At 40.4% G+C, this 16,739-nt stretch overlaps 2 protein-coding genes across 2 annotated transcripts in view; both read right to left on the reverse strand.

Moving 5' to 3' along the window:
• ALS2CL (ALS2 C-terminal like) overlaps positions 1-16,739 on the reverse strand; it is a 703,387-nt gene that overhangs the window by 292,738 nt on the left and 393,910 nt on the right. The window lies entirely within an intron of this gene.
• Positions 1-16,739, reverse strand: part of PTH1R (parathyroid hormone 1 receptor) — a 210,624-nt gene that overhangs the window by 29,519 nt on the left and 164,366 nt on the right. Inside the window, exons 5-8 of the mRNA XM_066584858.1 lie at positions 12,624-12,718; positions 11,089-11,275; positions 9,575-9,728; positions 254-314 (exon numbers count right to left, since the gene is read on the reverse strand). Coding sequence (XP_066440955.1) covers positions 254-314; positions 9,575-9,728; positions 11,089-11,275; positions 12,624-12,718 — 497 coding nt within the window. The remainder of the gene's footprint in view (positions 1-253; positions 315-9,574; positions 9,729-11,088; positions 11,276-12,623; positions 12,719-16,739) is intronic.

A 16,739-nucleotide genomic window follows, 5' to 3' on the forward strand; every position in this document is an offset into this window, starting at 1 on the left:
GTGGCAGTGCTGACTGGGGGAGAAGTGCACCCCATTCTCCCAATATGTGGAAGTTCTGGTCATATAACCTGCCCCTATCAGGCATTTATGGAATATGTGTTGAATATATCCTAAATGTCTTAGATGGAAATATCTCTTTAAGTTTTATCGTGGTTCATGAGAATGTAGTCTTCAGCCCCAAAATGTTTGTGCACCCCTGGTCTATACAATAGTTATAAGGCATCTAACACGGAGGTTCAGTTCTTCTACTTACTCTGTGTCGGCCAATGTGGCTCTCTCCCGCGCCCATATAGTAACAAATATTGCGGGGACACCTGGAGATAAGAGACACAGATCTCAAGTGAGAAGATAAGCGGCACTTAATGGACACATTAACAGTTCTACTAATCCATGACTGATATCAAGAAGTAACATTTAAAGGGCCAGAAAACCAAAAACATCGCTCACCAAAGACCTATGGGTGAAGCTCCATAGAATCAGATTAACACTTACTGGGTAATTGGTTTGTATTGTATTAACCAATTTAGGCATGGGACAAGCGACATAAAAGAAAGCTCCACTCTGATGTAAGAACACATCTCCGCCTCGTCTGCATCTGTTACAAAGTATCATTTATTTGTGTCCCCTTTACTCTGTTACTATACGGAGATTTCTACATTATAGCAGCTCACGGCTCTTAGGTCCATGGAACGGATTTGTCAACAAGAGGGAATAGTTGTCAGGCTGCACCCCCTTATGTCACCTCTTTTTCCCTAGAGAGGGATTTGTGGTCATGTGGAAACTAAGCTCCACCCCTACTCGATGACAAAAGGGGCCTTTAACTTTGTATTGCTAAAAGGGAAGCGTAGTAAGAAAATTTCATAATTTGCATGGCAAAGGATGAATTCCATAATGAAAATCTGCACAATGGGTTCATTTCTACATTGGATCAGCAGAGTTATCTTTTAGAGGGTGGGGTCAACAGAGTAATCTCATTATCATTAGTGGGCGTGATTCAATCTAATTATCATTTGACAATGAGATTAAGAAAGTCATATTATTAGAGGGTGAGGTCAGCAGATTCAAGTCATTGTTATCAAAGGGTGGGGCCAGCATAGTCATGTCATTATCATTAGAGGGCGGGGCCAGCATAGTCATGTCATTATCATTAGAGGGCGGGGCCAGCATAGTCATATCTTTTTCGTTAGACGGCGGGGTCAATATAATCATATCATTAATATTAGAGAGCGGGCTCAGCAGAGTCATATTATTACTTGGGAAAGCTCACTGTATATGAATCTATACAACCCTAATTAATCTCCAGTCAGATTGCATAAAGACAATTTCACATGAGTGCATTGCGGGTGCATTTCTGTGCTTATAATATGGATAACTGTCCCAACCCAGCTATGGATCTACTCACCCCAACTCAGAGCATAATAGATCCCTATTAGAGATGAGCGAACGTACTCGGTAAGGGCGATTTTGCAATCGAGCACCGCGATTTTCGAGTACTTCACTACTCAGGTGAAAAGTACTCGGGTGCGCTGTGGGGCGGGGGGTGGCGTGGTGGAGCGGGGGGTAGCAGCGGGGAACAGGGGGTTGCCCTCTCTCTCTCCCTCCCCCCCCCACTCCCCGCTGCAACCCCCAGCTCACCCACAGCGCACCCGAGTAGTGAAGTACTCGAAAATCGCGGTGCTCGATTGCGAAATCGTCCTTACCGAGTACGTTCGCTCATCTCTAATCCCTATGATTCTTTGAGTTTGGGTCAATAGTTGGGCAACAACAATCATCCATATTGCATGAACATAATCTGCTCATGTGAAACTGGCCTTAATCAGTATTCAGTAAGCTCCCCCTAGTGGTGGCTACAGGTAAACAGAATTTTATCGATTTTGATATTGAAAATGGGAATGTAACTATGTATAGTAGAGCCACTGCTGTAAGGTATGCTTATGTAAGATGTCAATCTTAAAAGATATTGGTATAATACATGATAATTCCATTTGACACAGGAGATGAGAGGAACTTGGACAGAGGATATTAGTCTTATTGAAACGTAATACTTGTGTAGGAAAATACCTATATTGTAAGAAATGGAGAAAACCTAAGGTAAGGCTATATGGTTTGGGCATTATTTGGTAGGAGGTCCACGGAGCTCCATAATATCCCAAATTTAGATTTCTCAAGATTGGGGTGATGTTATAGAAAGCTACAGATCGATTCGGCTGATATGTTCTGCACTGTGAACACAACCACAGGAAGGATTACAGCAATCTATAAGACAGTCAAAGAAGCCAGAGACCACCATCTACTACATTACATACATACTACATGAGGAATGCATCATCTTTATGACATTGCTACGCCAGTGCTGCTGATAGTGACTCATATAACATCCACATTGTATGCGCTGTGCAAGCTGATGACCCACACACAGTGTGTACAATGCAGGTGCTGTAGAGCCAGGTCCAGTCTGACGGACAAAACTACTAATGATTGTAAATGGTACACGATGAGCAACCAACTAGTGATATCATATATACAGAACGATTTCTTACTTAGATTATTTTCCACAGAATAAGCAGTACGAGGCAGTATATGGGATAGTGTATGGTGTAGTACTATAGTAGTTATATTCTCGTAGACAGGGGACAGAAATATACTAGTTATATTCTTCTACATAGGTGGCAGTATTATAGTAGTTATATTCTTGTACATAGGGGGCACTATTATAGTAGTTATATTCTCGTAAATAGGGGGCAGTATTATAGTAGTTATATTCTTGTACATAGGAGGCAGTATCATAGTAGTTATATTCTTGTACATAGGGGGCAGTATTATAGTAGTTATATTCTTGTACATAGGAGCAGTATTATAGTAGTTATATTCTTGTATATAGGAGGCAGTATTATAGTAGTTATACTCTTGTACATAGGGGGCAGTATTATAGTAGTTATATTCTCGTAAATAGGGGGCAGTATTATAGTAGTTATATTCCTGTACATAGGGGGCAGTATTATAGTAGTTATATTCTTGCACATAGGAGCAGTATTATAGTAGTTATATTCTTGTACATAGGGGCAGTATTATAGTAGTTATATTCTTGTACATAGGGGGCAGTATTATAGTAGTTATATTCTTGTACATAGGGGGCAGTATTATAGTAGTTATATTCTAGTACATAGGAGGCAATATTATAGTAGTTATATTCTTGTACATAGGGGGCAGTATTATAGTAGTTATATTCTTGTACATAGGGGGCAGTATTATAGTAGTTATATTCTTGTACATAGGAGCAGTATTATAGTAGTTATATTCTTGTACATAGGGGGCAGTATTATAGTAGTTATATTCTCGTACATAGGGGGCAGTATTATAGTAGTTATATCCTTGTACATAGGAGCAGTATTATAGTAGTTATATTCTTGTAAATAGGGGGCAGTATTATAGTAGTTATATTCTTGGACATAGAGGGCAGCATTATAGTTGTTATATTCTTGTACATACGGGGCAGTATTATAGTAGTTATATTCTTGAACATAAGGACAGTATTATAGTAGTTATATTCTTGTACATAGGGGGCAGTATTATAGTAGTTATATTCTTGTATATAAGAGGCAGTATTATAGTAGTTATGCTCTTGTACATAGGAGGCAGTATTATAGTATTCATATTCTTGTACATAGGGGGCAGTAGTATAGTAGTTATATTCTTGTATAAAGGAGGCAGTATTATAGTAGTTATATTCTTGAACATAGGAGGCAGTATTATAGTAGTTATATTCTTGTACATAGGAGCAGTATTATAGTAGTTATATTCTTGTACATAGGGGGCAGTATTATAGTAGTTATATTCTTGTATATAAGAGGCAGTATTATAGTAGTTATGCTCTTGTACATAGGAGGCAGTATTATAGTATTCATATTCTTGTACATAGGGGGCAGTAGTATAGTAGTTATATTCTTGTACATAGAGGGCAGTATTATAGTAGTTATATTCTTGTACATAGGGGCAGTGTTATAGCAGTTATATTCTTGTACATAGAGAGCAGTATTATAGTAGTTATATTCTTGTACATAGGGGGCAGTATTATAGTATTTATATTCTCGTAAATAGGGGGCAGTATTATAGTAGTTATATTCTTGTACATAGGAGGCAGTATCATAGTAGTTATATTCTTGTACATAGGGGGCAGTATTATAGTAGTTATATTCTTGTACATAGGAGCAGTATTATAGTAGTTATATTCTCGTAAATAGGGGGCAGTATTATAGTAGTTATATTCTTGTACATAGAGGCAGTATTATAGTAGTTATATTCTTGTACATAGGGGGCAGTATTATAGTAGTTATATTCTTGTACATAGGGGGCAGTATTATAGTAGTTATATTCTAGTACATAGGAGGCAATATTATAGTAGTTATATTCTTGTACATAGGAGGCAGTATTATAGTAGTTATATTCTTGTACATAGGGGGCAGTATTATAGTAGTTATATTCTTGTACATAGGAGCAGTATTATAGTAGTTATATTCTTGTACATAGGGGGCAGTATTATAGTAGTTATATTCTCGTACATAGGGGGCAGTATTATAGTAGTTATATCCTTGTACATAGGAGCAGTATTATAGTAGTTATATTCTTGTAAATAGGGGGCAGTATTATAGTAGTTATATTCTTGTACATAGAGGGCAGCATTATAGTTGTTATATTCTTGTACATATGGGGCAGTATTATAGTAGTTATATTCTTGAACATAAGGACAGTATTAGGGCTCAGTCACACGGGCGTTTATTGCCGCGATTTGCGCATGCGCATGCGTCCGGCGATTTTTTAAAACCATTGCTTTGCAATGGTATCGGACACATGAGCGCTTTTTATGCGCTCGTCCGATAAATTAGAGAACAGAAATCGCAGATCGCACCTATCTGCGATCTGCGATTCCTGTTCTCTTCTCTATATGCGCGCAATGGGGCCGGCGGCAGCAGCGCCGACCCCAGTGAGAACATATAGAAGACAAATCATTCTTCTCTGCACAGCTGGAACAGCTGTGGCAGAGAAGAACAATGTTTGCCCATTGAATTCAATGGAGCGGCAATACAGCCGCTCCATTGAAAGCAATGGGCTGCCGGCGTGCGCGGGGTTAATTGTCGGGAAGGGGTTAAATATATAACCCCTTTCCTGCAATGCATCCTGAAAAGTGAAAAAATAAAAAAAATGTATGTACTTACCTGCTCCCGGCAGCTGGAGATCCCGGCGGCCGGCCTGCAGTGGGTGTGAAGGGGGTGTGACTCAGGCTTGCCCCTGATTGGCTCAGCGCTGAGCCAATCAGAGGCTGATCTCAGTCACACCCATTCATGAATTCATGAATGGGTGTGACTGAGACTTGCTTCTGATTGGCTCAGCGCTGAGCCAATCAGGGGTAAGCCTGAGTCACACCCCCTTCACACCCACTGCAGGCCGGCCGCCGGGATCTCCAGCTGCCGGGAGCAGGTAAGTACATACATTTTTTTTATTTTTTCACTTTTCAGGATGCATTGCAGGAAAGGGGTTATATATTTAACCCCTTCCCGACAATTCATCCCACACTCGCCCGCAGCGCTTGCATTCAATGGAGCCGCTGTATTGCCGTCTCCATTGAATGCAATGCGCTGGACAGCTCCGGCCCGTTTCTAATGAAACGCGGCTAGGAGCAGATTTTCGGGCGATTTTTGGGCCGATTTTTCGGCGCCGGTCACGCGATTTGCGCATGCGCATCCGTCATGCGATGCGCAAATCGCGTGAAAAAACGCCCGTGTGACTAAGGCCTTAGGGCTTAGTCAGACGGGCATTTTTTGCCGCGATTTGCGCATGCGCATGCGTCCGGCGATTTTTTAAAACCATTGCTTCGCAATGGTATCGGACACATAAGCGCTTTTTATGCGCTCGTCCAAAAAATTATAGAACAAAAAATCGCAGATCGCACCTATCTGCGATCTGCGATTCCTGTTCGCTTCTGTATATGCGCTCAATGGGGCCGGCGGCAGCAGCGCCGACCCCATTGAGAACATATAGAAGACAAATCATTCTTCTCTGCCACAGCTGTAACAGCTGTGGCAGAGAAGAACGATGTTTGCCCATTGAATTCAATGGAGCGGCAATACAGCCGCTCCATTGAAAGCAATGGGCTGCCGGCGTGCGCGGGGTTAATTGTCGGGAAGGGGTTAAATATATAAACCCTTCCCTGCAATTCATGCTAAAATGTGTTAAAATAAAAAAAAATTGTATACTCACCTTTCCGCTGCAGCCGGAGTCCAGCCGCGGCCGCTGTCAGTTCTCCTGAACTGCTTCTCGGCACTATTCAGCCGGCGGGGCTTTAAAATCCCCGCCTGCTGAATGATCTGCTCTGATTGGTCACAGCCTGACCAATCAGAGGCCGGTTTCACTCACACATCCATTCATGAATTCATGAATGGGTGAGTGACTGCTGCCTCTCAGCGCTGAGCCAATCAGGGGCAGGTCTGACTCACATCCATTCATGAATTCATGAATGGGTGTGAGTGAGGCATGCCTCTGATTGGCTCAGCGCTGAGCCAATCAGGGGGCAGGTCTGACTCACACCCCCTTCACACCCACTGCAGGACGGCTGCCCGGAGCTGCAGGCAGAAGGTGAGAATGCAATTTTTTTTTATTTTAACACATTTTAGGATGGATTGCAGGTAAGGGCTTATATATTTAAGCCCTTACCGACAATTCATCCCGGGCTCGCCCGCAGCGCATTGCTTTCAATGGAGACGGCTGTATTGCCGTCTCCATTGAATGCAATGCGCTGGACAGCTCCGGCCCGTTTCTAATGAAACGCGGCTAGGAGCAGATTTGCGGGCGATTTGCGGGCGACTTGCGCGCACCGGTCACGCGATTTGCGGATGCGCATCCGTCATGCGATCCGCAAATCGCGGCAAAAAACGCCCGTCTGACTAAGGCCTTATAGTAGTTATATTCTTGTACATAGGGGGCAGTATTATAGTAGTTATATTCTTGTATATAAGAGGCAGTATTATAGTAGTTATGCTCTTGTACATAGGAGGCAGTATTATAGTATTCATATTCTTGTACATAGGGGGCAGTAGTATAGTAGTTATATTCTTGTATATAGGAGGCAGTATTATAGTAGTTATATTCTTGAACATAGGAGGCAGTATTATAGTAGTTATATTCTTGTACATAGGAGCAGTATTATAGTAGTTATATTCTTGTACATAGGGGGCAGTATTATAGTAGTTATATTCTTGTATATAAGAGGCAGTATTATAGTAGTTATGCTCTTGTACATAGGAGGCAGTATTATAGTATTCATATTCTTGTACATAGGGGGCAGTAGTATAGTAGTTATATTCTTGTACATAGAGGGCAGTATTATAGTAGTTATATTCTTGTACATAGGGGCAGTGTTATAGCAGTTATATTCTTGTACATAGAGAGCAGTATTATAGTAGTTATATTCTTGTACATAGGGGGCAGTATTATAGTAGTTATATTCTTGTACATAAGAGGCAGTATTATAGTAGTTACATTCTTCTACATAGGGGCAGTATTATAGTAGTTATATTCTTGTATATAGGAGGCAGTATTATAGTAGTTATATTCTTGAACATAAGGACAGTATTATAGCAGTTATATTCGTGTACATAGAGAGCAGTATTATAGTAGTTATATTCTTGTACATAGGGGGCAGCATTATAGTTGTTGTATTCTTGTACATAGGGGGCAGTATTATAGTAGTTATATTCTTGTATATAGGAGGCAGTATTATAGTAGTTATATTCTTGAACATAAGGACAGTATTATAGCAGTTATATTCTTGTACATAGAGAGCAGTATTATAGTAGTTATATTCTTGTACATAGGGGGCAGTATTATAGTAGTTATATTCTTGTACATAGGGAGCAGTATTATAGTAGTTATATTCTTGTACATACAGAGCAGTATTATAGTAGTTACATTCTTGTACATAGGGGGCAGTATTATAGTAGTTATATTCTTGTACATAGGGGCAGTATTATAGTAGTTATATTCTTGTACATAGAGGGCAGTATTATAGTAGTTATATTCTTGTACATAGGGTTAGGTATTATAGTTGTTATAGTCTTTTACATAGGGGCAGTATTATAGTACTTACATTCTTGTACATAGGGGGCGGTATTATAGTTCTCATTCTTGTACATAGGGGGCGGTATTATAGTTCTCATTCTTGTACACAGGGTTAGGTATTATAGTTGTTATAGTCTTTTACATAGGGGCAGTATTATAGTAGTTATATTCTTGTACATAGGGGACAGTATTATAGTTGTTGTATTCTTGTACATAGGGGGCATTATTATAGTAGTTATATTCTTGTACATAGGGGGCAGTATTATAGCAGTTATATTCTTGTACATAGAGAGCAGTATTATAGTAGTTATATTCTTGTACATAGGGGGCAGTATTATAGTAGTTATATTCTTGTAGATAGAGAGCAGTATTATAGTAGTTACATTCTTGTACATAGGGGGCAGTATTATAGTAGTTATATTCTTGTACATAGGGGCAGTATTATAGTAGTTATATTCTTGTAAATAGGGGGCAGTATTATAGTAGTTATTTTCTTGTACAAAGAGGGCAGCATTATAGTTGTTGTATTCTTGTACATAGGGGGCAGTATTATAGTAGTTATATTCTTGTACATAGGGGGCAGTATTATAGCAGTTATATTCTTGTACATAGAGAGCAGTATTATAGTAGTTATATTCTTGTACATAGAGGGCAGTATTATATTAGTTATATTCTTGTACATAGGGGCAGTATTATAGTAGTTATATTCTTGTACATAGGAGGCAATATTATAGTAGTTAGATTTCATTTCATAAGAGGTAGTATTACAGTAGTTATAGTCTTTTCCATAGGAGGGCAGCAATAGTTGTTGCTGGTGTGTAAGACTGCTTTCTTGCATGGCAGAATCGCTGCACACTTTCCACAACAGAAAAACCGCAGCATTTGCGCAAGATTTCTGTGGTGGCTAAATACTGCAGAATTGGGCATATTTTTACTTGTAGAACACTGTGGAATACAACCCTGTATTTCTAGGGTTGCATTCCGCAGCATGATTCCACAGCATAAATAGACATGCTGCGGAATTGAAATCTGCAGCATTTTTTTTTTTTTAGTTTTGGATTCGTCATGGAAAATATCCACATCGTGTGAAGAAGATATTTTTTAAATTTCTTCCAGATGGCTAATACTGTAAAAGTTGCTGATTTACTGCAGCAATTCTGCTTGTAAAGATTCTGCAGTGTTTCCACCACATCAGAAGGCAGCTTAAGGGATATCATACTTTGTCAGGGCATCGACTGAATCCAATTGAGGAGTGACAACCTCTATTGAGAGGCAAAATTGTGTTTATCACAGTATACACTACATTACTCAGTAGGGGGCGACAATGGGCACAAGAGAAAGTTTTCTCCAACATAAAGGCAATATGAAATCTAAGCTCCATCCTTAGGAATTTGAGAAAAACTTTCAAATAATGGACTTTTTTATTTATTTACTCACTCAGTATTACATATAAAATACTCACCCCATCCAAAGAGTGTGAACCCCCACAGATATTTTTTATCAGAGAAAAAAGCCATAAATATGAGACAATGGAGATAAAGTCCTTCAACGAGGATCCAGTAGTAGTTGGTGGCCAAAAAGTAAAGGAAAAAAGTGACAGTAACTTTACACCCGACCTAAACGGAAACAAATGGACAGAAGTGAATATTTTAGATTAGCTGATTAGCTCACAACTACAATATTACAGTAATGAAACTTGGAATTTTCCCCAGTAATTGAAATATAAAAAAGCATGAAAAACACTGTGTGAGAACAGACTGAAGCCTCATGTACACAACAGTATTCCAGAGCCATATCGCATAGATCCTTCATATAATGTTGACGCACTGCAGTACAGCAGTACATATCCCCATATAAAAGTATTGTAATAATCTGATTATGTTTATGTAGCCTGTACCATCAGTTGCCGTATACTGGATTATTGTTCTATGATTCTAGGATAAAACTTGGATCATGATTGAGATAAATGGCATAATTTAAACTCTGGTGCCCAATTGCAAAATATGTAACAGCACCTCTACCACGTGTCCATTATAATACTAGTGTCCTCTTACATGGCAAAGGGACTTTGGGTGGGCCCCATTACGCAGCAAGGTCCCCTCCACCCTACTTGAGGAAAGTCTACTACCATGCAGACTCCTAATGATCAGGCATAGCGTTCATAAAGTGCTCCACCCAATCATTGCGAGAACTCGGCACCGGTTTTGTTACAGATGCCCAGTCCACTATGTTCCCTAGTGTCATTAGCCCCTTTACTGTCCTAGACCACCAGAAATGCAAATATTAACCGAAGCTCTGCTCCAGACTTCCAGTGTTGGTGATATTAATCCTTTCACTGCCCTAGATCACCAAGGATGTTATTTATTACTCCTTCTCTGCACTAAGTCATGATGAGGTCTGATAATAACTACCCTCTCTACCCTAGACCACCAGGTCAATGCTTTTTTTGCCCTTGACCACGAGAGATGCTGACATTAACCCCTTCACTGCTCTAGACCATTTTACTTACATACATCAACCCTGTCTCTGCCATAAACCTCAAGGATGTAACCATAAAACAAATTAACAAACCTGCAGTAGCTAATTATGGCTAATTGTTAGGTGGTGTTCAGCAATATTTATTTGCTGCTCTTTTTTTTTAGGATTTTCTGGTTTAGAGGGAACAGCTCTCAGATCTTTAGCTACAAAGGCTGAGAGGGAATATTGCCTGTAGCTACACTGCTGATTGCAAAATTCCATTTGGAACTATGCAAGGAATGGTCTATTCCATTTTTGTGGTCCCTTTTATTTCTTTCCTTATGAATGTAAAATTCTCAGTGATGGATATTTTATAGCACAAAACACTTTTTGCTTTTTCAATTCTTTCAATTTCAAAAGAAAAAAAAGGCTACAAAGTATTTTTTTCCAAGGAAAGAGTAACATAAAATAAATTTGCAAAAAACATTCTTTTTACTTAAGTTATTGACCATCACTCACAAACTGAGACTTGTCTGCTGGAGGAGCCTCCATCATCGACTTCAAGTCAGTTTCAGAGAAACGTTCCATTTCTTCTAAAGGGTTCCCAGAATACAGAACTGCGTCTTTCACGAAGATACTGACGGCTCGGAGCATGAAGGACACAAAGAGGTGCATGTGGATGTAATTTCTAGTGCAGTGCAGTCGCCTGGGGGGAAAGAATAAGAAGATCCAAAAATTCTCAGTAGAGTTGATGAGATGTTTCAATTATTGGTTTTCTCTCCTGTGTAGAAGATGAAAAATTCATCACCTGGTGTCGGCCATAATATAAAGCTGCTTCTGCTGCCACCACAAGGTACTGCGGGTTCTTATAATTGGCCAATTAAACTTCCTCCCACCAGGTGGCTTTATATTAGCTGCTCATGTAAATGTGCAATGCAAAGTGGAGGAGAATGAAAGGTGAAGCTCAGCATAACAGGATGCTTCTTTTGATGAGGGATTCATTAAGTTGACATTGTGTTCTGGCCTTGGTAGTTTAATGCCGCCATCTCTGCTAACATTCGACATTGTGCTAATGATTTAATTCCGGTTTGTTTTAACTAGAACCAGAGTCAATATTACTGCAATTAATAACTTGACTTCCGAAAACTGTGAAATGGTCAAAGTCTCGCTATGTTACAAATTTACATAATTACGTAGTATGGATGAAAAAATATGTTCCCATAAAGGATATATTCTATGTGAAGTCATCTATATTTCTCATTTTTTGGCCAAAGATTGTGTTCAATTAAGTCGCACTTGGCATTAAAAGGAGAACAAAATATTTTGAGCCTGTCTTCTAAGGACACTAAAGCATAGACTACAGGAAGGTGATAAATTTATGATCGGTGGAGGCCCCATTCATGTGACTTGTACTGGATACTAGAAAGGTCGTCCCGAGCTACCATTCCAGAGAATGGAGTAGTGGTCACACATGTGCTTTGATGCTCCATTCCGTCTTTAGGAGGCTGAAGGAGATATCCGAGCATAGTACTTGTCTATGCCATCCATTTGAATGGAGCTGCACCGTGCATGTGTGACCACCGCTCTGTTCAAACTCCTCCAACATGAGGACTTGAGATCCCCATTCTAGTGATTGATAGGTGTCCCAGTGGCTGGTTGCCCAACAATCATGCATTGATCAAATATCCTGCAGAGATCAATGATTTCAATGGGATAACCACTACAATAAGGACACACGGACCAATATAAATGTTCGTACAGGGAAAGATGAATGTACGCTCTCCTTTTAAATATTTTCTATCTGCAACTTTTCATTGACACTAAGCAATGTGGTCCAACATCAAAAGGAGAGTGTGATTTGTTGCTTAAGTTCAAGGACAGAGAGTCTAGAAACAGCTGCCAAGAAAAGGAGTATTCTGATACTTCATCTTCAAGTATTTCCTGTGGATGTCATTAATCATGACATGAATTAATTAGAAGATTTCATCAAGACAAGTGGAATAAATCAACTACATAAACACAAAAACTGGCAAGAAATGGAAATATGTACTTACCTGAAGTAACCTAAAATGAGGACAGCAACTGTTAAGGATCCCAGAGAGATTGAATACCCAACTGTATAGATCAGGTGAAGACGGTCAAAAACTTCCTGCAAGGAATAGAGAGAATGTCACGACGATAGAAGAACAAGAGACAAAAACACAAGGCGATAGTCCTTCAGTAGCAGAACTGAACCAATGGCAGATATGAGGGACAACAAAAGTATACAAATATCAAAGTAAGGATCCAGTTGTAACTCGAGAAGACCACTGAACAGGGTGAATCAACTGAAGCATAAATGACTGGTCTAAAGGTTGTTTTCATTCTCGACATATTAGACTCAGGTCATCAGAGAAGACAATTATTGAAGAAGAGCTGAAGGTGGTGAAGAAGAGGACTAAGATGGAGACTATCATACCAATTCTAGACACAATAATGAGAAGCCTTAAAACTCAAGACAGGATATTCTGTGGAATACCTAATTTCCCATGTAGTGGTGTAGATGGCCAGGGGGGAACAGGCTGGGGTCTTTCCCTACCCACTGGAGAACAAACCTTTGCTGGTAAGGCATCTGAAGACACCATTAGGAGGGCATATTATTTTCTCTGTCCATAAATGTTGGGGGTGGCACCAGCAGGGCCTCATAGCCAGGTTCGGTCCACACCAGTTTGGACTGGAAGTAAGCCTGAGTGGCAGACCCCATTACCTGCTGATGACCTATCCAGAGGATAAGTCATCAGTTAAAAAAAAAAACTTTTTCAGGCACTTGCCACCACACATGATGCTCCTGGTGCTCACCCCCTTACGGATGGCCAAGACTTGTAGTAATTTGACATCTTCTTCCTTTCTCATCCGCGGACAAAGATTTTGGTATTGTGTGGTTTTAAATAGTACAGCTCTGCCTGAGAAAATTCGGACAATATTCTGGTGGCAGAAGTTTCAGATGCTTTGGAGTCTTGGAAGCAGGAAGTTTCTCAGTCCTAGGACACAGGTCACCTTGACCGAAGAGCATGTTATATCACAATTTGTCCCTGGTGGGCAGTTGAGCTTGGAAGCTGTTCACTGTGATTTATTTCGGTTTAAAGAAGAGACACAAATGTTCCTGCCTGAAGATTTCCTAATTTGTGCAAATGCAAACTGAGGCAAAAGCTCATAATGACGTCTCACTATGTACATTATGTATATGTTTGCCTCATTTTGCTTCTATTTTTGCCAAGTCAAATCAAAAGCACTGAGGCCAGAGGCGGAAAAACTGGAAACAAACTGAAAATGTAATAAAGAATTGGACAGAGCAGAGACTTTATGCATCTGCAGCCCAGTAAGAATACATCTATTCTATCGGAATAAGGCTCATAGTGAATAATAAAGGCTATTCAATACAATCTGTAATATATGAAAGCTCAGATGGAATCACATTGCATATAATCAGTGATAGGATGAGAATGACACAGAGTGAGAATGACCTGGACCTCCGAGTCATTCTTATGCCAGCAGTTTTCAGAATGTCACAAATCCAAAAGTGGAGTAAAGAGTAGGAAATAATTAATCTCTAATCATATCCACATGATGATGACAATTGGCAATTTCTTATTAATTATAATCTTTATTCATATAACACCAACATATTTGTCAGTGCTATATAATAAAGTAGGGAAGAAGCTAAAGGAGAGGTGTCTGACCACAACAGCTTTCAGTCTACAGCACAGGAGAGACAACTTGTTGGTCATAAGAGCTTACACTCTACAGGAGACAGGACTCTATCCATAAGAGCTTACACTCTAAAGGGAGAAAGGTCTCCACTCGTTATAAGAGCTTACAATCTACAGGAGAGAGAACCCTTTGATTATAAGAGCTTACACTTAAAGGGGATTTCCATTGTAAACTACTGATGGCCTACTCTTAAGTTCGGCCATTAGTAGTAGATTGGCAGATGTCCACTAACTAGAAGCCCCTCTAATAAGATGCTTGCTAGACCACTGTGTTCCTGTACTGAGCTGATTTCTGCAGAAAGCAGACAGCTCTGTTCTCACTGCAGTGGCCAGACGTGGTATTACAGGCAACGTTTCAGTTAGCATCAATAGGAACTTTTGCCTATAATACCAAGGCTGACCACTGCAGTTAAAAATGGAGCTATCTGCAGATATCAGCTCAGTGCACAAGCATAGTGGCCTGACGAACAGCTGATCGGCTGGGGGCTCAGGGTGGCAGACCCCTAGTAATATACTCTTGATAGCCTATCCTAAGGATAGATCATCAACAGTTTACAACTGGACAAGCCCTTTAACAGAAGGGAAGACTCTGCCTATAAGAGCTGACAATCTAGAGGAGAGTGGTACAGCCAAATAAAAGCTTACACTCTTCAGAAGAGAAAACCCTTTGACTCAGGGGCGTAACTAAAGGTTCAGGGGCCCTGATGAAAAACGTGAGCTGGGGCCCCCCTCTATTTGTATCTGTACCCGTACCCATACCTAAACCATGCTGCACAGACACATAACTTGAAGCTTCTGGGCCCCAATGCAAAACCTGTAACAGGGCCCCCAACTATAACGCTTTATTCATAGTACTGGGCTCCCTATATGGAGAAGAGAGGCCTTATGGGCCCCCTAAGGCTCCTGGACCAGGGTGCAACCACATCCCCTGCACCCTCTATAGTTACACCCCTGCTTTGACTATAACTGCTCACAGTCTACAGAAGAGAAGTCCCTGTCCATAAGAGCTGGCACTCTAGAGAATAGAGATCCCGCTGACTATAACTGTTAACAATCCACAGCAGAGAAGTCCCCGCCCTTAAAACCTTGTACTCTAGAGGAGAGAGAGCGCTGCTGACTATAACAGCTGACAGTATATAGGAGAGAAGTACCTGTCCATAAGAACTTGCACTCCAGAGAAGAGAGATCCCACTGACTATAGCTACTTAAAATCTACAGGAGAGACGTTCCTGTCCATAAGAGCTTGCACTCTAGAGGGGAGTGATCTCACTGACTATAACAGGTGACAATCTACAGGAAAGAAGTCCCTGTCCATAGGAGCTTGCACTCTAGAGGAGAGAGAGCACTGCTGACTGTAACAGCTGACAATCTACAGGAGCTGGCCACTGTGGTAAGAGACCGAGAGTGTTGGCGCTGGTATAACTGCTAGACAGAAGCTTGCTGCATTATTAACACTCACAATAAAATTAAAGTGATCAGTACTAATGTAAATGAAATGTTACAAAGTATCAGAACATGAAGTTGTAACACTCTCTAATAACAATGAAACAGATACAAATCTATGTGGCCCCTACAGTCTATAATGAAGGCTTCTTCCCCGTCTCATCCTGAGTCTCCCTTATTATTTTTAATAGGGGGTACAGGGTCTGTCATTAGAATATCTTACTTTGTAAGACTCTGAACACAAGAATAATAATCAGGGCATCAGTAATTCATTTTCAGGGATCTGTGAATGGTGAATTGGGGATCTGCTGAAACTTCCTGTGAAATATCCAGAGACAAGACATACATCAATGTGATGTATAATAATGAATCATCAGTGCACATCTGACATATTGTATAGCACAGAGTCCACATCTAGTTATCCAGCAAGGGGTCCAATTACAGGCCTCGGACACCATCACTCCCATCCATGGAGATACACGGGGAGGGGAGCAAAAAGGAATAGGGAGAGTTACCCTATAACTTTAAATGTGAGACAAATTTGTGGAAATGACTCATAAATAATAAATCCAAAATCTAGATTGAGGTGTGAAGATTGACACATGAGACTGCCGTGCAGTGCTAACTGCTATGAACCTGTCATAGGGACCATGACACTTTAAAAGGGGCTCTGGGTTTCGAGATCCTCAGTGCTCAAATGCAGCTACCACAAGAGCCATTTAAAAAGTTGGGGGTCCCACTATCGAGGCCCTACTATAATAAGTTGCTATTGTCAGAGGAGGGCTCTGCAAGCACTGTAGTGCTACATGCAGAAGTAAGCAGTTTTAATATTGTAACACCTTTTTATAACAGGGGGTGAGCAGTAAGTAAAAATAGGCACTGAGCCAGCTGGGAAGGTGGTTTTATGTTCCCAAACAAGAAGGCACACCATAGATTATGATGTCCCCTATACAGTATGCAGTGGCATAACTATAGGGG

This window comes from Eleutherodactylus coqui, chromosome 12, assembly GCF_035609145.1.
Source record: "Eleutherodactylus coqui strain aEleCoq1 chromosome 12, aEleCoq1.hap1, whole genome shotgun sequence".
NCBI classification, from domain to species: domain Eukaryota; kingdom Metazoa; phylum Chordata; class Amphibia; order Anura; family Eleutherodactylidae; genus Eleutherodactylus; species Eleutherodactylus coqui.